The following is a 24926-nucleotide window of genomic DNA, read 5'->3' on the forward strand; positions in this document are numbered from 1 at the left end:
CAGATCAAACTCAGGCCTCTCTGACTCTTAAGTCCTGTTCACTTAACTATGTTTAACATCTATATAGTGTAGCAAAGCTCACTGACATTCTACAACTTAAGTTTATTCACCTAGGATCTTAATGGTCAGATTCCATCATAAGTTTTAAGGACTATTCAAATTATTTCACTGTAATTTTGTATCAAATTATTCTTTGAAATAGTTGGGGCAGCTCAATTGTTTTGTTAAGCAGAGACAGTTACCAGGCCTGATGGTACTTCCTAAAATGGGCTTTAGTTGGTTAGGTTACAACTAAATTTATAGTACATACCTAAATAACAGGTGCATATTTCCACTAAAGTAAATAATATAGTATTTATATATTCATCTTATTAACAAGGAAGCCTGTTTCACTACTCTTAAACATTGCTAACTCTCACTATACTATACTTCCTGCCAAGACTCAACATCGAAGTGACAGCCATCTTTAGTAAAAGATTTGAATGTGCTTAGAGGCGTGGCATACACACACCAATTAAGAAAAAACAAAGATTATATTCAGCAATGTGAGACTTACCACAATAATTCTATTCACTGGGGTAAAAATGAAAACCAGAAAAAGAAAAGCAGAATGAAAGAGCCTCTGAATGACAGTGAACTTAAACAAGTGAGTCAGGATAGTTAGTCATCCTTCAGTGCATGCCTCAAAAATGTGAACAGATACTACCCTAAGTCCTACAGTGTTAATCATAATCCTTTTCAAAATCAGGAAATAAAGCTGCTTTAAGCTGAATTCCTGTTTTCAATGTGGTCATAATTTTGCCACATACATAACAATTGACAAGTGGTTTTAAGATTAGTTCTTGAAATCCTGCCTATGGATAGGGGTGGCTGTGGAATGTGTAAGAGTATAACTAACTGCAACCACAGGTTTCGTGAACTTCTATAACATCCTTTAGGGTGGGAATAAGATCAAGGAAACTCTTTTATATTGGTGTAACACAATTCACATTATGCAGAAAATTCATACACACCAATGGGAAACATATCCCCTAAACATATTCTTAGCTTTAGGTAATGAAACACTTATTTCCTTACAAGGAACCCCTTTCTAATTTGCCTATTTCTACCAACACCATCACACCATCTCAGGCCTTAAATACAAAAGCTTTGCTGCTTTATTATTTTTTTAATAGATTTGGGGGAGGGTGGGTACCAGCACAGTTTTGTTACATGGATATATTGTGTAGTGGTGAAGTCTGGGCTTTTAGTGTACCCATTACCCCAGTAAAGAATAATGTATCCAGCAGGTAATTTTCGAACCTTACCCCCCTCCCACCTCCCACCTTTTGGAGTCTCCAATGTCTGTTCCTCTCTCTATGACTATGTGTACCCATTGTTTCGCTCCTACTTGTAAGTGAGAACACTGGCATCATTTTTAACATTTTATTTATCCTTCACCCCTCTACCTGTAATTTCTCACTAAGTTTTTAATATTCTTTTCAATCATCCTTCCTTTTTCATTTGCTCCACTATCACATTAATCCACAACCATATTTTGGCTACTGAATTGTTGAATGCAAAGAAAAAGCTGTTTCAAGACAGTGTACGATAATCCCAAGTGTGATCTATCGGGATCATTTGGCAGGCATGTCACAAGTAACTTGCCAATAATGACAATTAACAACACTGAAATTCAAATCTTTCTCTAAAATAATACTCCTCTCACTAACTTCAGCCTCCAGGTTTCCTTGTGTGGATGACATTTCAGCAAGCATATCAGAAATTATATATAACTCACTCATGAGACTATTCACTCAGGTGACCTGTTATGTATGCCAAAACTAAATAAAAGGCTGAAAATCAATGTTCCTTAATATATTATGGGAATATATACTTACATCCATTCATTGAACCCTCACTCCATTCATCAATATTAGATTTGTCTGAGTATAACAAAAAATAGCAAGACTAGGCTGGGTGTGGAAGCTCATGCCTGTAATCCGGTACGTTGGGAGGCTGAGGTGGGTGGATTATCTGAGGTCAGGAGTTAAGAGACCAGCCTGACCAACATGATGAAACCCCGTCTCTACTAAAAATACAAAAATTAGCAAGGCATGGTGGTGGGCGCCTGTAATCCCAACTAGTCGGGAGGCTGAGGCAAGAGAACTGCTTGAACCCGGGAGGCAGAGGATGCAGTGAGCCGAGATCGTGCCACTGCACTCCAGCCTGGGCAACAGAGTGAGACTCCATCTCAAAAAAAAAAAAAAAAAGCAAGATTAAAACAAGACAAGATGTTTATGTCTCTCCTGATGTCTAAGAAATCTAGATATAAGTCATCCAGGTCTGATATGGGGACTCTAGAGTCTACAAAGATCCAGGCTCCTTCCATCTTTCTTCTCCTCTATCCTCTGTAAGGCCTCCATTCTTAAAGCTAACTCATTAGGTAAAGACGGTTGCTGGATCTCCAGCCATCACATTTGTATTGCAGACAGAAGGAGTGAAGGAAGGTGGGTGCAAGAGAGCAGAGTACACAGAGAAGAAAGAGCAACGGTGCGGCCCCAAATAGAAACTGCTCAGAGGAAGCAAATTCAAGAGTTCAGTTTCACATGGCTGGGAGACAAAACTAGAGCTCAGGGCACAAAGCATGAGGGGCCAAGATCCTACAGAAAAAGAAAGCAGTGAGAAATCAACCCAAAATCTGAGCCCTTTAACTCCTCAAAGCATCTGCCCATTCACAAGCACCACAGACTAAGAGAAACCAGGCAGAAAGTAACAATAAAAAATGTAAAAGCTAAACAGAACTTGTGGCAGTCCTGAGAAAATAAAAATTGGAGTTCAGGATCCACTAAAGGGGCAGGAACCTGGTAAGCACCCAGATTCCAGCTCAGGCCCCTGAATGACTATGCCCTAGGATCAATGGAGAACCAGAAATAAGTGAAGCCTTATAAATACTGAAATTCAGACAGCTCAAACATGATTGGACTAAGTCGTTTTGCCTTTTATTTTGCCGCCTGCAAGAAGTTAACAGCTTAACCAAAACCTCTACAAGTTTTTCATATGTACTATCTGATATCCAAGAAAAAATTACAAGGCATATGAAGACACTGTACCAAGAAAAAAAAAAAGAAAAAAGGAAACAGAGATAGACCCACAAAGTAAGGCAGCTTTTTTTTTTTTTTTTTTTTTGAGGCAGAGTCTCGCTCTGTCACCCAGGCTGGAGTGCAGTGGCGCGATCTCCACTCGCTGCAAGCTCCGCCTCCTGGGTTCACGCTATTCTCCTGCCTCAGCCTCCCGAGTAGCTGGGACTACAGGTGCCTGCCACCATGCCCAGCTAATTTTTTTTTTTTTTTTTTTTTTGTATTTTTAGTAGAGATGGGGTTTCACCGTGTTAGCCAGGATGGTCTCGATCTCCTGACCCCATGATCTGCCCAAAGTGCTGGTATTACAGGCATGAGCCACCACGCCTGGCCTGTTTTTTTTTTGTTTTTTTTTTTAAGAATCCTATGAGGCCGGGTGCAGTGGCTCACGGCTCTAATCCCAGCACTTTGGGAGGCCAGGGCAGGTGGATCACCTGAGGTCAGGAGTTTGACACCTGCCTGGCCAACATGGCAAAATCACGTCTCTACTAAAGTACAAAAATTAGCCAGGTGTGGTGGCAGGCACCTGTAACCCCAGCTACTCAGGAGGCTGAGGCAGAAGAATAGACTGAACATGGGAAGTGGACGTTGCAGTGAGCTGAGATCGCACCATTGCACTCCAGCCTGGGCAACAAGAGTGAAACTTGGTCTTAAAAAAAAATATATATATATACATATATATATAGAGAGAGAGAGAGAGAGAGAGAAGAGGAATAAAAGATAGAAAATACATGAAAGAGCATAGGAGACATATGAGACACAAGGAAATGGTCTAATGTACATGCAGTTAGAGTCCTAGAGAGGACAGATAGAATGGTACAGAAGCAGTTTCTGAATAGCTAATAAGCAAGAAGGGGAACTCACCAGTTCAAGAGGCACAACAAACCCCAAGCAGAATATAAGAAAAACATACCTGGACACATCAGAGTAAAACTTCCAAAAGTTAAAAACAAAGAAGAAATCTTAATAGCAGTCCAAGAAAAAGACAACCTTCAAATGGGCAGCAATAAGATCAACTGCAAATTTCTAAACAGAAACTATGAAAGTCAGAAGATAATGAAATTACACTCTTAAAATGCTAAAATAACCAGCAACTTAGGATTTCAAGACATTCTGAAAGTTTCCTTCAAAACTGAAGGCAAAAATAAAGACATTTCCAGATAATGCCCGAGATATTTAATGGTGAGCCCACATACAATAAAATAATAAAAGGGGTTCTACGAGCAGAAAAACACGAGCCCTGATGGACAAACAGTCATGAAGGAAGAAATACAGAGATATGGAAAGCGTAAATACATGGACACTAAACACATGGGGTTTACTATCTATATACAATTAAAACATAAAGCAACAATAACCCTAAAGGCAGACAGGGCATAAATGGAGTTAACTACCTTGAGGTTCTTATATTTTTCTGGAAAACAGACATCAGTACTAATTTGTTATAAATTCGAATAAGTCAGGGATTAATAATGTAATCTAGGGTAACACTAAAGAATAACAAAATGATTTATAACAGGTATGAGAATACATAATAAAAACTATTTTAATAATCCAAAAGATGACAAGAAATTACAGGAGAAAAAGAATTTAAAACATGTAGAAAGATAGAAAAAGAAAGTCAGATTTAGACCCAAACATGACAATAACATATGTAAACAGACTAAACACACCATGTAAAAGACAAAGGCAATCAGATTAAATGTAAAAAAACAGATATATGCTATTTAGAAAAGAGAGATCATAAACAAACAAGCACTCAGCAAATATGAAAGTAAAAGAATGGGAAAGTTATATATACCATGTAAGCATGAAACTAAAGAAATCTGATAACACTGTACTTATCTCGGACAAAGCCGACTTAGGCAATAATCATTACAAGAGATACAAAGTAACATTTTATTGCAACAAAACAATAAACCCAAGAGGAAGACCTAAGTATGGACCTAGTAACACAGTTTCAAAACACATAAAGCAAAAATTGGCAAAATTAAAAGAAAAAGTAGACAAGTTTACACCATAATGGAAGATTGTAATACATAGAAAGGTCAGAGAGACACTTAGAACTCTAACAACAAATCAATCACATCCAGTCTTTTGAGTCTATCAATCTGGCTCTCAATTTCAAGGGAACCAGCCAAATGAGGACCTGGTTTTTTTATATTCCTTGCACGCACAGATGAAAAGCCCACTGACCACTTCGCTTTGGATCATAGAGAATTTCAGAGGAAGTCTAGAACAACTCCATATCCTCAAAAGCATTTTTAATAGATTACTAAAATCTAAAGCATATAATTTATTATTAATTATAAATGTCATTAATTATACATCAGATTAACTTTGCTGGATATTCTGTTTTCTAAACTTCTAAATTTCTGCATGCTGTTTTCATGCTCAATCAGCTCATTCAATCACAATTTTATTCAACATATTAGAGAGAGAACTTGAAACTGCTTAATTAAAACTAGACAACTCGTTAGTAATAGAAAGGATTAAGGGATAGTCATTAAAAGAGACAAACAGAGCACAATACAGCAAAGGAGGCAAGTACAATACCCAACACTTAATAGCAATTAAAATTTGTTACCATTTTTAGTGCCTTTTTACGATAAAACCACAACTATAGATGGATGGTAGGATCTGTGTATTCTTCCAAATATACTTACCACAGAAAGCAGTGTGAATAACATATTCCAGCTCAAAGATGCCATGATTTTAAATGCAAATTTTAAATTGGATTATCTCCAGCGTTAAATCAGAGTCATGGGGCTGAAACCTGACGACAGTGGATTTAAAGGAAAATGGAAGAGAAGGAATTGGAGTGAGTGAGTGTAGACTTATTAGGGGAGAACACTGATGACACGAAAGAACAAGAGAGCTGAGTAAGCAATGTTCACGAGTGCATGAGAGCACAGAGCCTGTAGTGCATGAGGAAAGAGGCTGGTGCCACACAGGGCAGTGCACACATGGCATACTACATGGGCGGGCTCATCTGTAGCTGGAACAGGTAGAATACATGGGTTCAGTTAATGAGATGCAGGTAGCTCCAACAGTATTAGTCTGCTGATCCATGAAGCCATTGGCTTCAAGTTTCTCCATAAAGAAGCAAGATAACCAGCTGAAAACAGGTATGGAGAAGAAACGCGGAAGGTATGAGAAAAAAGGGAAAACTGAAACAGTCACCTAAGTGAATGAAGTATACAGTATGACCGTCAGGCAGCATCAAAAGCCTACCTGAGGTTCACAATCTTGAATTTAAAGGAAGGTTGTGGAGAACTCTCCAGTCACATTCAGATGCACAGGTACAAAGTAGCCGTAAAGTTGACAAGACCCTATTTGAGAAGTGACAGGTGGTACCAAAACAGTGACAGGTGGCTCCAAAACAACTTTGGAGCCCTGGCCTCTTCTTCCCTGCTCCTTTGTCCCCCAACTAAATGCCACTCCTATAAGTATGTACAACAAGTATACACACTGATCTCCAAAATGCCCATGACACCATCATCTCAGGATCATCATTCCACAGCAATATTCCGAAGTTCTGGCCCTTACTAAAAAGGGTTCCTCCAGTTTTTCTCCTCGTCCTCAACAAGTTCTCCCATGAGTGAATACATCCATTCCCAAAATGGTGAATGCTTTATCTATTTAATATGTCCCTCTACCCTTATATTCCCTGAATGCTAATCTGGACATCTACACCTGAATACCTACAGGATAAATCCCAGTGTGTCAAAACAACCCTTGATGGTCTGGTCCTCATTTGTGGTTGCAGAATTCCAAGCATACCTCCTACCACTCCCCATCCATGGAACCCATAATCAAACCATACTGGACTTTTTCCTCAAACACACTTGGCTGCTTAAAACCTCCATGCCTCTAAAGATTATCACATCTATTTACCTCAATATAAACTATATCCATTTAATCCCAATCAAATTTAAAGTAAACTCATACTGAAATTACATATAAATATCTAAACTCAAACAGATCCATCCCTCGTTTGCTACAAAGAGCAAACACAGGGACTTTTTTTTCCTGGAGTTTTTGACAATGCCCACATGGAAGTATAATAACTACAACTAACCATAGTTTACTTTGCTTAATATTAGTACATATTTGGTAATTGCCTAGATGATATATTTAGATCAACTAACAATTTTTAACCTACTTTTGAAAAACAAAACACTGAAAAGCAATATAAGTCACTAAGTCGAGTTTGGTTACAGACTTCTATAGTCATGACAGTACAATTTTCAAAATATCGGAAACAAGACCCTGCAAAATTCTCTAAGCTACAGGTCCAAGTGTAATAGAGCAACAAAGGTAAGTCTTTTCTAAAACCAGGTAGGCGTGTGTGTGTACCCAGGTACTACATATGCAGTATATATGATATACAAACTAGTTTCTTGGGGAGGTTCTGAAGATTATAAATAAATGTGTAAATGCTTTAGGATGTTTAAATTAAAGGAAATATTTATTGACCCAAATAACAATTTCTACTTCTCACCTTGAAGTTATATAAACAGAAAAATTAGAATTTCAAAAATATCATAAAAATAAGGATATAGCCTACTTTGTCATTTTTTAGTACAAACAAAACAGCAACTTTAAGGTCACTTTCCAAACCATTCAGTGATTCAACACCCAAAATTTACACATAGGGCATCCACGCACACTACTAGTAAGACAGTACAGCTTGGAGAGTAAATCACTTTAGAATAGTATACAGTCTCATTTCGACCTTTATTATTGAAATTTAACATTTATGGAGCTCTAAACATACATATATATATATCATCTAAGTAACATTATACTACAGTAATAAATGGAAAAACAATGCACTAAGCCCAAACCTACTTTGCTTTCTTAAACAATCACAAAGTACAACCTAAGCCTGGATCTAACATCTTATAAACATAAACTGTTGTGAATTGATCGTGGAGATAGATGGCTGCTTTCAACTCCCTGGGGAAGGAGAGTCCCATTTTGTTCCAATAGTGCACCAGTCCTGATGATGACTACTAGCCCTACAACCTGTTAGCTCTTTGACCTTAACTTCTCTAACCTTCATTTTCCCTATTTGCAAAATTGGGATACCACCACACCATATAAGTCTGTTTTAAGGAGTTAGGTTTGAGTCTATACAGCAAGTAGTATTTGTGCATGAAAAAAAGACTGATAAGGCAATAAAATATTAACAGAGGTCTTCCCTAAGGAGATTATAAAAGACTTTTTAAAAAAATCTTCCCCTTACTTGTTCTACGTTGTCCAAGTTTTCTACACTGAGAATAATAATTCCATAAAAATAAAATAATAAAGTCTCATTTCATTCAAAAAAGCACGATACATTGCAAATTCCTAATTTCCCATTGTCGTCTATAATAATAGTCACTGAGAACTTGCTCTATGCCGGATATATTACATAAACTATCTCCACTTAATGTTCATAGCAACTTCTGAAAGTGCCACCTAGGCAATTATAAAACACGTACTAATATTAAGCAAAATAAGCTTTTAAACATAAGAAAATCAAGGATCAGAAACATCACTCACCAGGTACAGGACGGCACCAAGATTCAAATCCCAGTCTAACCTGTATGCTTTAGATACCACATTACTCAGGGTTAATGATCAACTTGTCAGCAAAGTCAAGAATCATCTTACTAGTAAGGAGCAGAATACTTTAAGGCTCAGGATTTTTTTTTCTTATATAACTCTGCCCTAAAACATGCTACCCCTCCTTTCCTTAGTACCATAATAACTTTCTCTAAAAGAGGAAGCAACACTTTTGGGTTATCTGTTTTTAAAAGACTCCTAGGTTTGGCAATACTTCACTGACTCAAGTAACTAAAACACAGCTGAGACTCAAAGGTAAACAAAGAAGAAAAAAAGGCCTCCAAACAGTAAAAATATATATATATAATATATATATATATACAAACAACAATAAAGTTTATTATTTTATCCATAATCAAGTCTCTCAAAATCTTTACTCAGAACTAATTTATCCTATTTTTATTAAGAACAATTTTTAGGTACAATTAAAACCAGGTTGATGGTTGCTTCATTCCCAAGTCAAAGAAGACTAGAAGCAGAAAATTAGAAAACAGGAAAAGAGTTATTAAAAGCAGATACACTAATAATGTACAAGAAGTAACTGCCAACCTAAAGGAGTCAGGAAGTTTTAAAAAATGTATATGGGAAGAATTAAAAAGCAGTTAATCTACATCTATTTCGAGCATACTCAAGCAGCCCTGAATATCTCATTAGGCCCTGAGTTGCAAAGAAAAAACATTTAGTATACTCTATGTCATAAGACGGTAAAATTACATTTTAAGTAGTTTCATCCAGAATAGCTAAAATATGTTTGTGCTTTATACATCCAAAAAAATTCACATTGTAGAATATCGCATTTCCTAATTGAACACTTAATTCATGCTTATAAAATATTCAAGCAATACAGAAACGCATTAAGAAAAGTGAACTCTCTTCCTCTACACCCCTTCCCAAATGAACCCTCTAATGTTAACTTTTTTGGTGGGTTTCCATAAAGTCTTTCTCCTTTGCACATTCTAAAACAGATTTAATCATACCATACACAGGATACACATGTGCATACGTGCACAAGAACATATACGAACACACGCATATGTATAAGGCACACAACAGAACCATACTAAGCACACTGCTTTGCAATTATCTTTCTACTCAAATATATTTCATAGACATTTTTCCAGGTCTGCTCAGATAAATTAAGCTTACTCTTCTTAATACTATTGTACTTCACTATATGGATTTGCCATAATGTACTAACCTTTCTTCTACTGACAGATAAGTTCTACTGGTTTGGGTATTGTAAACAATGCTACAGTGAGGATCTTTGTGCATGTTATCTTTTGCGCAGATGCAGAAATGGTATTTCTATAGAATACTGACTTGCAGACTAGAATTAGTAGGCCAGATGAAACACAACTTTTAATTTTGATAAAGAATACCAATTTGTTCTCTTACCAACAATATGTGAGCACCTTTTTCATCACATTGAATACTGGTCCCATTTATTAATTTTAGCCAGTCCTGAAACAATATTTCATTATTGTTTATATATGCATTCTCAAACAATGCAATTTCCTATCCAGTATTCTCTCATCTTCCTAAAAGAATGCCAGATCTTTTTAAGCAAGGATGTTCTGAGTAAAAAAAAAAAATTTGCTCATGCCTGTAATCCCAGCACTTCGTGAGGCCAAGGCAGGCAGATCACGAGGTCAGGAGTTTGAGACCAGCCTGGCCAACATAGTGAAACTCCGTCTCTACTAAAAATACAAAAAATTAGCTGGATGTGGTGGCTGGTGCCTGTAATCCCAGCTACTTGGGAGGCTGAAGCCGGTAGGCGGAAGTTGCAGTGAGCCGAGATCGCACCACTGCACGCCAGCCTGGCGGACAGTGCAAGACTCCATCTCAAAAAAAAAAAAAAAATTGCATTCCCAGGACCCCCCTGCAGCTAGCAGCAGCCATGTGACACAGTTCCGGCTGATGGCTTAAGGAAAAGCTTTTGCATTCCTTACACAGGTGACACCAACTTCAGATTTCCCCTTTTCCTTTTTCTTCTGGCTTGGCTCTTGGACCTAAGGATGAAGATGCAGCAGTCATCACGTATCTCTGAGGACAAGGATTAAGTGCGGCTGAGGAGAAACGTGAAAAGAGCCGGGTCACTCAAGACATTGCTTGGCCACTGTGACTACTCTGAGTCTAGCTAGCCTGGACTGTTTCAGCCACTCAGCCAGGTTTTAAATTACTTGCAACTAAATGTAATTCTAACACTGAACAGTCCTCTAATTATTTGTGATACTCAACATTCATATGTTATTAGCCATTTGTATTTCTGTAACTTGTCTATTTTATCTGCCAAATTTTCACTTGTTTCTTGATCTAAAAACGTGGAATTCCACACAGTACAATCATATGTGAATTGCCTAATTTCTCAGTATTCTAGTTTTATTAGGCATTAGTAAATAAGTTTTGGAAGAATAATAGTAAGGGTCTTTTGGTAGTTTCTTGAAAAAGTAGACATCCACTTACCATGCAATCTATTAATCACATTCCTGGGTATCTATCCCACAGAAATAAAAATTTCTATTTATGTCTACACAAAAATCTGAATGTTCATAGTAGCTTTATTTGTAATAGTAAAAAAATAAAAAATAAAATAAAATAAACAAAAAACTTGAAACAATCCAAATATCCTTCAGTGAGTAAATGGTTAAACCAACTCTGGTACATCCATACTATGGAATACTACTCATCAATAAAAAAGAGACAAACCATTGATACATGAAACAATTTCATGGATACTAAGTTTTAAAAAATCCCCAAAGATAATATAATATATGATTCCATTTATATAGCATTCTCAAGATGGTAAATTTATAGAGATGGAGAACAAATTCATTGCAAGGGGTTAGGGAAGTGCAGGGAGGTGTGGGAAGGGTATGATAGAAAGGGCATAGCGTTAAGGAAACCTGTGGTGATGAAACTCTTCTGTAACCTTGGTTCTGATGACGGTTACACAAACCTACACATGATAAAATTGCCGAGGACCCACCACACACACACACACACAAATGTCACACATACACCACACACATGCATGTAAAACTAATGAAATCTGAATAAAGTCTGTGAATTGTACCAATATCAATATCCTGGTTTGATATTTAACTAAAGTTACATAAAAATGGAGGAAACTGAGTAAAAAGTACATGGGATCTCTCTGTACTGTTTTGCAATTTCCTATGAATCCATAATTATTTCAAAATAAGTTTTCCTGAAAAGTACTTAGTGCTGTTTTCAAAAACCCCATAATTAATATACCCATTCTCTGCTTTTCAACTTGCTCCCTGCAGAGTCTAGGTAAAGTTTTTCCTTCTTTTCAGCTCAACTCCAGTCCCACATTTCCAAGGCGAGGCTTCCCATGATAATCAGAAGTGCAAGAGAGCCACTGTCTCCATCGATTCTACACAGACAACTCCCAGCCCCTGAGCTGCAGCCCTCAGGAAGCTGAGATTGTCAAGGATAGCCATTCCAAATTAGCATTTTGTTGACATTTTGGATTGTTCACATTACAGAAAGATAAGGGCTTTCTCACAATTAATAAAACTTAAGGGAATATTCAAATGTTCTTAGGTAGTCATTTAGATTAGTCCAAGCCAGATTTTCAAAGCACAGCATGTATATTTTGTTAGATGTTTCTGGTAACTGCCATCGTGAATCTAGCAGATGTTCAGGTAACAGTCATTAAAAGCGCTCCATGACTAGGTAGCATAATGACCTTTATTAATCACTGCATCTGCTGTTTGCCAAATGGGAGAGAAACAATACTCAAGCAGCCTTTTGTTAAGGGATAACAAGTTATCTGAATGAAGATACTTCAGCACATTTAAATTATATTTAAATTATATCAAGACAGTGGTATAAACATTTAATTCCAAGTAGCATTCTCAATAAAATAACTCATTGCAAACCTAATTGCTCTCTAGAGAAGATTACTGGGCAGTCTGCTTCAGTAATAACATAAAGCAAGAATTGAATCCTCTCAGTAATTAGGTAACTGATTAAATTTATCAATTATCTACTATCTGTTATCTCACTTAGATCATAAGCCATGGAGAAACAAATACCAGGCAAGCTCATGAACCACCAAATTCTTCAGAATTATTCACTTTTCTCCAAAATGATTAACGAATTGCAGTCCTTGCCCTCAAGAAGCTCACAGCTTAATAAAGGGTACGACCCTCTAGAAAATAATCATATACACATACGCTGTAAGATAATAAGTAAAGACATATTCAAAGAGCTACTCTAAAGCATTTCCAGGTGGAACTTACTACCTCTGCTCTACCAGTTCCCAGCTATCCCCTATGATACACCTAAAAAATCTGAGAAAGCAACACAAGATATTGCATCAGTGTCTGAGAAGACTGAGTACCTTCAATTACATTGCAGGACCACATATACATTTGATTTATATTGCTGATTTCATAATATCCACTCTTTTCTCCATTAACATGATACAAAGTAACTTGCACAACATATATTTGGGACAGTACATGCAATCCAAAATGCAGCTCTTGATATTGACTAATTATGGATTTGACACTTGTACTGCCATTTATTAAGCAACTCACAGTAACAAGTAGAGAAATTGTATGATCTTACTACACCACAGATAGTCATCATTCTACAGGAGTTACCGTTTCTACAGTTTTTTTCTCACGTGAAGTTAATAGCCCGTTTAAAGTGAAAAATAACCTAAATCATACCTGGATGTCATTATCATAGAAACAAAAACTAAGTTTTGCTTCTTATATTAAGTGATACTTTTTCTTTTAACACTATTTTTCCTTTGTTAAACATATGCGATACACACTTGAGTACACCCAAGAAGACCACAGAAAGAAGCAACATAGAGCAAATCAAAGAACATGAGAGATAACTTAAAAAAGCAAGAAACCAAGATAAAATCAGCATCCTTTAAGAATGTAGCATCCAGGCCGGGCGTAGTGGCTCCCAGCACTTTGGGAGGCCGAGGCGGGTGGATCACGAGGTCAGGAGATCGAGACCATCCTGGCTACAATGGTGAAACCATGTCTCTACTAAAAATACAACAAGATTAGCTGGGCGTGGTGGCGGGCTCCTGTAGTCCCAGCTACTTGGGAGGCTGAGGCAGGAGAATGGTGTCAACCCAGGAGGTGGAGCTTGCAGTGAGCCGAGGTTGCGCCACTGCACTCCAGCCTGGGTGACAGGGCAAGACTCCGTCTGAAAAAAAAAAAAAAGAATATATCATCCAGCAAGCATCTGCAATGGTGATTTGCATGTCACCACAGCATAGGGTAGCAAACTGCAGTGATCACAGCTACTATCCAGCCGCTCACCATGGAGGCCAATATGGACAGGAGTGGAGAGGCTGGTTAAGGAGGAGTACATTTCTAATGCTGACATCACAGGTGGCAGAATGGGTTTTGGATTCCCTTTACTTCAGAGATTACTTGAACAAACGTAGTTTTGATATTAATAGCAATACTGATTGCAATTCAAATACTGAAGATTCTTTTCTTCAACCAGCATATGTCGAGCATTTATCATATGCACAGATAATAGCGCTCCACATGCCAGGAGAGTTTATATGCCATTGGAAGAGATGGCCATCACCACTAAATATTTTTAACAACAAAGGCAGTGATTAATGGAATAAAACACAGGGCTAGAGCTGGATGGCTATGAAAATGAGCTGGGAAGGGCAGGCTGGACTCTCTGAGATGCCTGATGAAGGAAGCTGTACTTCACCCTGAAAGCAGTGAGCATTCATAATAAATTTTTAAGCTAGAGTGTGTGGCAGAAACATAAGTCTAAACTGCGGTAAAAGAGAAACATGAAAAATGCATTCAGCAGGTTGGCATATATAAACAGTTTCTCAAAGGGCAATAAAAGATACCGAAAGGACAAAAAAATCGGTACACATACAAAGCATAATAAATCTGAACACCACGCATATTTGTTTATTTACGAAACGCCACATATTTACTGTGTGCTTAAATGGGGGCCATTCTAAGCACTTTACAAATGTTGCCTCCTTCAATCCACATTCACGAACTTATAAGAACTTTTGTTTGAGGTTATTAATCCAATTTTACATATGAGGAAACTGAAGCACAGAGAAACTAAGTTGCTCAAGGTCACAAGACTAGTAAGTAGTGGATTCGAGAGGTGAACTCGGGCAATCTGGCTATACAATCTATCCAATACTGTCCAACAGAGCTTGCTGCAATGTGGCTATTGAGTACTTAATATGTGGCTAGAATGAGGAACTACATTTTTTATTTTACTTAATTGTAATTATTCAACCACATGCGGCTATTGGCTACCACGCTGGAGAGTTCAGACCATATTCTTAATTAATATACGGTCCTGCTTTACTAAGAGACTCAGAGACAAGCAAGAGAGGAATGGTGCGGGGCACAGTGGCTCACGCCTGTAATCCCAAAACTTTGGGAGGCCAAGGCAGGGGGACTGCTTGAGCTCAGGCATTTGAGACCAGCCTGGGCAACACAGTGAGACTTCATCTCTATCAAATATAAGACAAAATTAGCCAGGCACGGTGGCACATGCCTGTAGTCCCAGCTACTTGGGAGGCTGAGGCAGGAAAATCACTTGAGCCGAGAAGTTCAAGGCTGCAGTGAGCTATGATCTCACCACTGTACTCCAGCCTGGCTGACAGAGCCTGACCTTGTCTCGAAAATTTAAAAATGGGGGAGGGGAAGAAATGGTGCTTAAATAGTCCATTGCAGTCAATTTCATTCTTTAAATTTCATTTTATTTTTAATTGACAAATAATTGTATATGTTTACAAATTTAATGGTTTAAACAATTCAAAGAAAACCTTTCAAGGTCATTTCAAGTTTCAAGCAACAACTGACTGCAAAATTTACCAACTTACTTCAAAAACTCCTTTCCATAGTTAAGACAATGGTACACTGGGCCAACGAGCTAAATAAAATGGACTCATTTTTCTTTAAAACATTATTAAATTAATTACAACCTGTACTAAATATATCTCCCTAAAACAAAGTCTTGACAAAACTTTTATTAACTAACTCTACCCACAACATACACAATTTTGACTTCAAATATGACATAGCTAAATTTAAGGAATAAATATACTGCTTATAGTTTTCCAAGTACAAATGAGCTGACACAGTTATAAAAATTAACAAACATCACTATATTGAAACAGACTGCTATCCACAGAGCTCTGTATTCTGTTCCAGACACAGACACCTACAAACAAATTATTAGCCATCTAAGAGATCAGAAGAGCAATATCAGCAACAGAATAACAACAATAATAAAAATAACAAAAATACCAACAGCAGCTTACCTTTATTCCTTACAGTGTGGCAGGCATTGTGTGAGTCCCTCATACACATGACCTCACACAGCCCTTGTAACACCTGGGAAAATATACACTATTATTACCTCTACTTTTCAGATAAAGAATCTAGTGCACAGGGAAGTTCCATAACTTGCTCAAGGCTAAACAGCAAATGAGCGAGCAAATCCAGGATCGAGACCTCTGTCTGTCTGATTAATGCCCACGCTCTTAGCTAACCACCTCTGCACTGCCTTTCCTTTTCATTAAACCACTCACATAACTGTGGATCAGCTTAGCGGTCACGTGTGAAAATCTCTAAAAGCTAGTCAGAACTAAGCCAAATGCACAACCTTCTAAGACTACTGTTACCTGATGTATCAATGTGTGCGTCGGGAGGTAGTTCTGTGTGTGTGTGTGTGCGCGTGCGCTTGTATGCAAAGAGTAAACATAGGTAGGCATTATGAATTGACACTGTAATTCAAGAGGTTACCATAAAAAACAAAAACGGCCTCAAGAAACTAATTAGAATATGAATGTCAATGCTCTGTAGGATCTTAGAGAACATCTAATCACATTATAGATAGTAAACACCATGACACAAAGATATTCGCTGACTTACCTAAAGTCATATGATACTAAAACTAGATCACAGGTCTTCCAACTCCCAAATCAATATCCCTCTCACCACATTCTAATGGCCATATCTGTGTTTCACCTTAGGATATACGCTACTTCTAAATACGACTGCCAAATCCCAGCACAGAACAAAGTACTTTGTAACAGTGTTTAAGTTTTATATTTAAATGACATGCTTTTACTTCTAGTCTTATTCTTTATCACATTAGATATCATACCAGTGAGGATCACTTTGACTACAAGTAAAAGGCCAAAAATTCTGGAGGTAACTAGGGGTTGGTACAAATGTTCCTTAGTGTCACTGGTGTCACAAAAGACTAGCCTCCTATGTTTCTTCTCCCCCATGTTGCTTTTGTCCTTACGGTCACATCACGGCTGCCATTACTCCATGAATTGCACTCACATTCCAGGTAGAAAGAAGGATGTAACAGAAAAGCAGAGGTGACAACTCTCTCAGAAGGTAAAACCTTTCCAGAAATCCTCAGCAGGCTTTTGCTTACATCTTAAGAAAGAGAGTTCATTTGCTGGTTTATTTTTTAACCGAGGGCACTAACACTCTAAACACAAGAGAGAATGGAGATTGGGTGGACAATGAACACTGTCTGTCACAAGCAGCCATTTCTCAAGTTCTCATTAAATAATTCTTGTCATAGTATCTTCTTTTTTGTCAAGGGCATGAATCCTTTGTCAATAAAGAACTACAAACCTACAACTAAATAAAGTAAATTAGATGTTATAACTTTAGTTTTGTAAGCTTAAATTGTCAACATATATACCAAAATGAGTACATTTTAAATATAAGCTGAAAACGGTTATCCATCTACAAAATATCTGCGATATCTGAAATATCTATAAAATATCTGAAAGGTTCATTTCTGGATTTCTCTATTGCTTAAGTTATTAACTATAATATGTCGCTGATCTAAGACCATATTATGACAATTTTAACCATCTAAAACACAACTAAAAAAACAGAATGGAAGTAGAAATGTTCAGTAAGTCAAATCAACAAATGTACTGCAATTAACATTTATTGGTCAATTTAATAAATATAACCTTCACGTATAGAATTTTTAAAGTGTAGTAATAGAAGCAAAAGCAAAATGCTAAGAGAATATAAAGAAAGAAACAATTCAATCTAACATAGAGAGGTGAGGGGAGAACAAGTCAGAGAACATGCTTTTTGGCAGGAGTGGCACTGGAACCTGAAGGCTGATCGATAAGGAATGTGACTGCTGGAGAAGGAGGGAAAAACTCGCCATCCAGATGGAGCAGCACATTTGGGAAGCAGCAAGTATTCTGATGTAGCTGGCACAGAGGGTGCGTGGAGAGATTCAGTGATACAGCCAGAAATACTGCATAGGTTAAGCCTGAATTCTAGGTTTTATGGCAAATTGCTTCAGAAAGCTATTTCAGACAGCAATGGAAGGGTGGCACACAGAGTTAAATGATCATGCTTCTTCTCGCCTCCTCCCCCTATCACCCTAAGAGAATTTCCAAACATCTTTACACGGATTCTTCCTGTTTGGGCACCTGCGTCACCTATTTTCTTGCCATACTTAACAATTTGCAGCTTTCCCAACACATTGTGCCCTCTCTTATCTTCATGACTCTTCCTTTGGGATGCTCACATAAACTCTCTTTTTCCCTAAGCTAGCTAGCTAGCCTTTATGCATGCTTTCAGACTTGGCTCAACTGAGAGCATCAGTCACCTCATCAAACAATTTAATTCCTTCAGTCCTCTCACCACCAAATGAGGGAAAGTTAAGAGGGTCCGTTAAGTACCTCCCCGCTTGAGGTTCCATGACCTTGTCTATTATAATGCCTGTCATACCACTGTAATCACTGACTTTTGTCTCTGACCACTTGCATCTGAGCTCCTTGAGGATATATCTCTACGCCCTTGCATCTAAGATGCAGCAAGTATTCAATATATGTTTATTCGATAAAATGAATGAGGAGGCTACTGTCATAATCTAGAGGAAAAGTATGAAGGAATGAACGTGGAAATGAAAAGGTCAGGACAGATACCAAAGCTCCTATGTCTTAAAAACAAGAGAGACTTTCAAGGCCCTTATTCAAAATCTACTCTTACTTTAGTATTAATTTTAATAAACTTGGTCGTTCGGTTCTCTACCTACAGAAAATGCAAAATGAATTTGAATTAAGAAAAATTCAATCATATTTAGCATACTTCTGTTTAACAAGAGAGAGAAACATACACTGTTTTTCAAAAGTTTTAATTCAAATAAACATGAGGCTTTTAAAGGAGAAAAGCAGGATCTTCAGTAACACACAGCTCTTATGATTACATTTACGCCTTACACACATCTGAAGAGATGGTGTGGCTTTACTTTTCAGTCGGCTCTATGGTGTCTCACCTTGCCAATCTAGTGGAGCTTGGCCCCAGAGATGCAGGCTAATGAGGACATTTGAAGGGAAAACGGTGAAAGTTTGTTGTTCCAATTTGCATAGTTATCACTCGTCCCATCCTCTTCCCTGGTCCACCAGGTTACATTGTCTTAACTCTGCCCATGACAGCCTCATGTCAAAACACACTAACCCACTAGACTATGTTGCCTAACTACACAAACACTTATTAGACAAGACTGTCTTAACAAATGCATGTTACACCATTCATCTAGTCTTTCATTCATTTTATAATTTCCCTCTCTCCCCAAAATAATTCTTTTTTTTTTTTTTTTTTGAGACAAAGTTTTACTCTTGTTGCCCAAGCTGGAGTGCAATGGCGCAATCTCAGCTCACCGCAACCTCTGCCTCCCGGGTTCAAGCGATTCTCCTGCCTCAGCCTCCCGAGTAGCTGGGATTACAGGCATGCACCACCACGCCCCGCTAATTTTGTGTTTTTTTTAGTAGAGACATGGTTTCTCCATGTTCGTCAGGCTGGTCTCGAAATCCCAACCTCAGGTGATCTGCCCACCTCGGCCTCCCAAAGTGCTGGGATTACAGACATAAGCCACCGCACCCAGCCCCCAAAATAATTTTTAACCATATCCTTGACTCTTACTTAGCATAAGTTTGTTTCTATCGCATACCAAGGAAAACTATTTGATAAAAACTTCTCTCAAACCATTTATCATAATTTTATCCCCAACTTTGATACTTCTAGGATAATTTTCTCTTCACAAATCAATTTTTCATACTATTTATAATATTAATATGAATACAATACTTAGAAATGCTACATTCTCTCTACATCCATCCAAATTCATATCATATTTTAAAGAACTGAATTTTTTTTTTTAAACTCTCTTCTTAGGGGTCAGTGTTTTATATTTGTCCGTATGACTTTTTTTTTCAAGGAGTCTGTCAATATGAAAAATTGGTAAAATGTAACAATATTCTGCAAAAGGATAAAATAGTAAATTGGTTAATGATGAAGAACACTATTAGAAGAGGTTTGAAAAAGCAAGCTTCTAAGAAAAAAATCTATGTACATACTTCCTGTTTTTCACAAAAAAAAACTGTCTGAAAAATTTTAAACAAAAGTCTGAGAACAAAAGCCATTCTACTACTTTAATATACTACTCCTACTACTTTAATATAATAAGATATAAATATCTTATTTAATGTATAACTATCTTTTGGTAGTATTTTTCATATATCCACATGATGTTTCCTGTAATATATGAGATATATCTATATATGTGCATTTTAAAAGGCACAAAAATTATTATTCTTTTCCCTGGGTATATTCCAAGTAACTATGATTGTGAATGAAAACAAAAACTAAAAAAAATTCCAATAAAAAATTCTGACTGTAAAGGTCAAACTACATAAATCTGACATTTTCAAACAGATGGGATTAAATTAACTAATTTATATTCTCTGGAAATAGTAAAAGCTATTTTCTTTAAATACCTAATTGTTAGAATCCTGCTATAGAGATGGGAATATAGTTTTCTATTTCAGAAGGGGAGCAGAAATAAAGTAGAAAGCAGGAGGTAAATAACTGTAAAGTATCCTAAATAATACTGCCACATTTTCAAAGGTAAATGGCAACAGTCTCTCTGCTTTTTGAGATGCGTATCTGTTCAATCACTTAAATACCACATTCTTCCACAAAATGAAAAAAAAAAAAAAGACAAGATGTCTAAGATTTCTTTCAGCTCTAATATTCTTTATATGGTTGACTATTTTATGTATCACAATTCATACTATCACGCTAAATCATTTTACGTAAGACTTATGGAATCTCATAAGCTTTACTTTAAAACACAGATTATATCACATTAAAGATAATCTACATTTTATATCACATAAAGATAATCTACATATATCACATAAAGTAATCTACATTTTATATCTGAGTTATATGTACACTCTTCAAATCATATAAAGATAGAATGCTTAATACATGTGAATGCTTACATGTGAAAAGGCTGATATATCAATTTGCCAACTGATTTTAAACCATAATTTAGTGAAATTGCCAATATAATCAACTGAGTTGATGGCCTGTGATTTTTGAAAATCAATTCCTAATTATCATTTTAGAATTGTACTATTTTAAATGCTTAAAAAGTAAAATATATAAGTATATCTTTAAAGATGTATCTACATTAGCTCATTTAAGATCTATAAGTTAGACATGCAATTTTAAAATGTTTTCAAAAATGTATTTCAGCATATTCGACACATGCTATGAATATAAGACTGTTTTTAATATAATTAACATTGATTAAACATATAATCATAAACAGAATTATTCACTAAAAAAGGCAATAAAATCTACTATTCATTGGCTAAATTCATATTTATAACTATTATTTTATCAGCTATTCACACAAATAAAAATCATCTAGTTCTTATGTTCTACCATAGGCAGAATCCTAGCTTGTTCTCTTCTGATGTCTGCTATGAATATTTATATTTTAAAATTAAAAGAAATGAGGATTACAAAAATTATTCTTCTACCTCCAAAATACATAATGCAAGAGGATCTTTAAAACATGAAAAGTACTGTTACAGCAGCAATGCAATAACCTCCCCTTACTCTGTACCTCTTAATAATATCCCCCTAATTTTTGTTCAAAAACAGTAATAATGAGGCATGTTAACAATTATGCCATTACCTTTTCAGATACCATAATATATCAGAAATGCAAAAGCATACACGGAAACTCAAAACCCCTTTTTATAGCACATCCTTGGGTCGATACTTAGCAAAATCTGAGTGCCCTGAAAGTGCCTGATTGTTCATTCTGCTAATCCTACCTTCCTTCACTGTGGCTGCTTTTTGCCTTGATGGTGTCACCAGCTCCTTTACAATCTGCAAGACTTGAATCATTGCTAGTTAACAAGCCAAAGACTCCAGCTGCTTCCTCTAGAAATCCAACAGGTTTCATCACCAGAAGCTCATTTCTGCTTTCAGAAAGCTCAAGCACGAACACAGTTCAACTTCAGAGAAATGAATGCTTTGCCTAGCTATCCATGAAGGCTCTGAAGCAGTTAATAAGAAACAACGAAAGGATAGGCTGTATCTTCTTGAAATGATGGATTCAAAGTGATTTCAGCACGTGTGAAAGCCCCATCCTCAAAGTCCAAAATGTATTACTATGCACAGCCTTAACTAGTTATAAACAAAACAAAACAAAATGTGGGTAATCTTCTGTAAATCACTAAACAAAGTGAAAACATTTTCTCACAAAAGCCATGACAGAAAAAATAAAGTGCTCTGCTATAAATTCTCACAGTGCATCACAGATGCTATGTGCAAGTTTTTAAGTAGTCAACCAAAATACCCTGCACTGTCGAAAGCCTTAATACTTTTTTCCAATTTCTCAAAAACCTTGTATTTGAAACGGAAAATAAAATGTGGATAAAAATAAAATCTATCTTGCTAACTCTAAGCTCCCAGATTTGCATAAAAGATATGGTGCCTCAAATATATCCTATAAATTCCTTGTCGTCCTCCTCCTCACATATACACCTCTGACATCCCAGTCCATGAATAGAAGTCTAAATTCACATGCACACTAGAAATTCCCATAGGAGTCTGTAAATTCAATGGTCTCAACATCCAGCGGCATGGACCAGATAATTTCAAAACAAGTATAACCACTGCTCCTTCCATATGATGTTTAACAGCCAAGTTGTAACAAATGCTGAATTAATATTTAATATCTTTGTTATATGTTCTATTTATCCCATAGCAGCCCTTCTCAAAGTAAACCTACAGAGTTAACTAAAAGAGAAAAATGACATTCAGGCGAACATGGCTAAATGCTATGTTTATTAAACTGATTCTCCACCAGCAATTTGTTCCTCTTACTGTACTGCCAATTTTCCTCTCCTATTTTTCTTTCCTTCCCATGAATTATTTTGACATTTTTAACATATCATAAAATATTAGATCTCAGAGCAAATCAGAGGCAGTTCCTTTGCCTTCAGACAGTTAAAGGCTTGTTATTTTCCCATTTTTCAGCTGGACAACTGAGCACAGCGAATCAACCAAGGTTACAAGTAAACCGATTCAAAAATCAGCCTTCTGCTTTCTCTCCAGCAAGCACCGTCTGTAAAAACGTCTAGTTTTAAAATTCAAGGTGAAGTTTTCAGCTCTTCAGACACGACGTGCTACACCATGTACATATATACCACCCATAATGTATGCTCCATATGGGTGTTAGGTTCAGAAATCAGTGCTCCAAGCCATGACAGTGAGAAAATACTTGGAAAGGGAGGACAAAAGAGGACCACTCTCGTAATTCCCTATTATCTTTAAAGAATATGTTCGTATTCACAAACTAAATCAAAGTAAGAGTTCAGATGAGTCAAAGACTAAGTTTTAAACCTCAAGTCAAAACTGTGATCTTGAATCCTTCTGAAGACGTAAATTCAAACAAATAAAAGTAGAAATCTAACTCCTCAATTCAAGTTTCGCCAATTCTCTCTGTGCCTCATCCCACTTCCTAGGGCAGTTTGGGACACGTAATAAGTGTTAAGTATCTACTGCCTTTGTTTTCCAATCATGTTTCCAGCTCCTGAGAAATTACTTCCTCTCTTCTGGAGAAGATCTTTGGAAGGTACTGTTTTGACAGGTAACTTTCCATTAGCTTTCCTCTCTCCCAGTCTTTCTCTTTCTGCAAGGAAGGAGATATGCAGGACATTAACCTCTCAGTCAACTATTTCCTCCATACCTGGCCAGTGAAGAGAGGAGTACCTAAATTCATGTCTCATAAATTTCAATCATCATCTTCCTTATCTCACTGGTATTATCACTGGTTTTGAAAATGAAAATCACATAGCAATCACTTTGAACACATTGGTTCACTACTGTCAATGCTTAGCTTCTGCTAAGCAATCAATAGCTTTTTCTTGTTTCTCTCATTTTTCATCACACAATGCATCAGTAAGAATATCTGATCACATACTCTGATGTATGTAACTGAGCTGAACTCTTTAAAATGCCAAAGTCATAGAAGACAAAGACAGACTGAGGAAGTGTTACAGATTAATCGAGTCAGGATAACAAAATGCAAAACAGGATCCCAGATTAGATAGTAGGCCAAAAAGGGTGAGGGGAAATATGGGACATTTTGGGAGAAGAGGTGAAATTTGAATATAGTCTATAGATTCATCAGTTAATTTCCTAACTATGACCACTGCACTGTAGTTATGTAACAGAACATCTTGGATTTCAGGATATATACTTCAAAATAGTTAAGGGTAAATACTTCAACTCACTCTCTAACACTTCAGGAAAAAAAAAAAAGCAATAATATTAACACAGGATGAGAAAACAAATGTCATAAAATGTTAACGCTGGGGAAATCCAGGTAAAAGAATATGAGAATTGTCTATGCTATTCTTGCAACATTTTCCTAAGTCAGAAATTATTTCAAAATAAAAAATCAGATCCTGACTCACTCTCTCTGGAGTGTACCCAGAAGAGCATGGTGGAGCAGTGGGACAACATAGGTAGATCTTCTTACTTCAGTATTTTATCCCACTGGTCAATTCCCTCCATGCCGTGATCTGAATGTCTAAGTTCCCCCAAAATTCCTGTGTTAAACCTAACCCCCAAGGTGATGGTATCATGAAGCAGGACCTTTGAGAGTTGATTAAATCACAGGAGCAGAGCTTTCATTAATGGGCTTAGTGCCCTTACAAGAGGTAATCCCAGAGAGCTGCCCTGCCTTTCCATGACGTGAGGAGAAGCTAGAAGGCGCCATCTATGAACCAGAAAGCAGGCCCCTAACAGACATTAAATCTGCCAGTGCCTT

At 36.8% G+C, this 24926-nt stretch overlaps 1 protein-coding gene across 1 annotated transcript in view; it reads right to left on the reverse strand.

Annotated features, from left to right (window-relative positions):
* The window catches only part of USP6NL (USP6 N-terminal like), a 122871-nt gene extending 100852 nt beyond the window's left edge, over nucleotides 1-22019 (reverse strand). Inside the window, exon 1 of the mRNA XM_055352289.2 lies at nucleotides 21919-22019. Within this exon, the coding sequence (XP_055208264.1) occupies nucleotides 21919-21991 (73 nt within the window). The 5' untranslated portion in view covers nucleotides 21992-22019. The remainder of the gene's footprint in view (nucleotides 1-21918) is intronic.
* Between the last annotated feature and the right edge of the window lie 2907 nt (nucleotides 22020-24926).

The sequence above is a fragment of the Gorilla gorilla genome, chromosome 8 (genome assembly GCF_029281585.2).
Source record: "Gorilla gorilla gorilla isolate KB3781 chromosome 8, NHGRI_mGorGor1-v2.1_pri, whole genome shotgun sequence".
NCBI classification, from domain to species: Eukaryota; Metazoa; Chordata; class Mammalia; order Primates; family Hominidae; genus Gorilla; species Gorilla gorilla.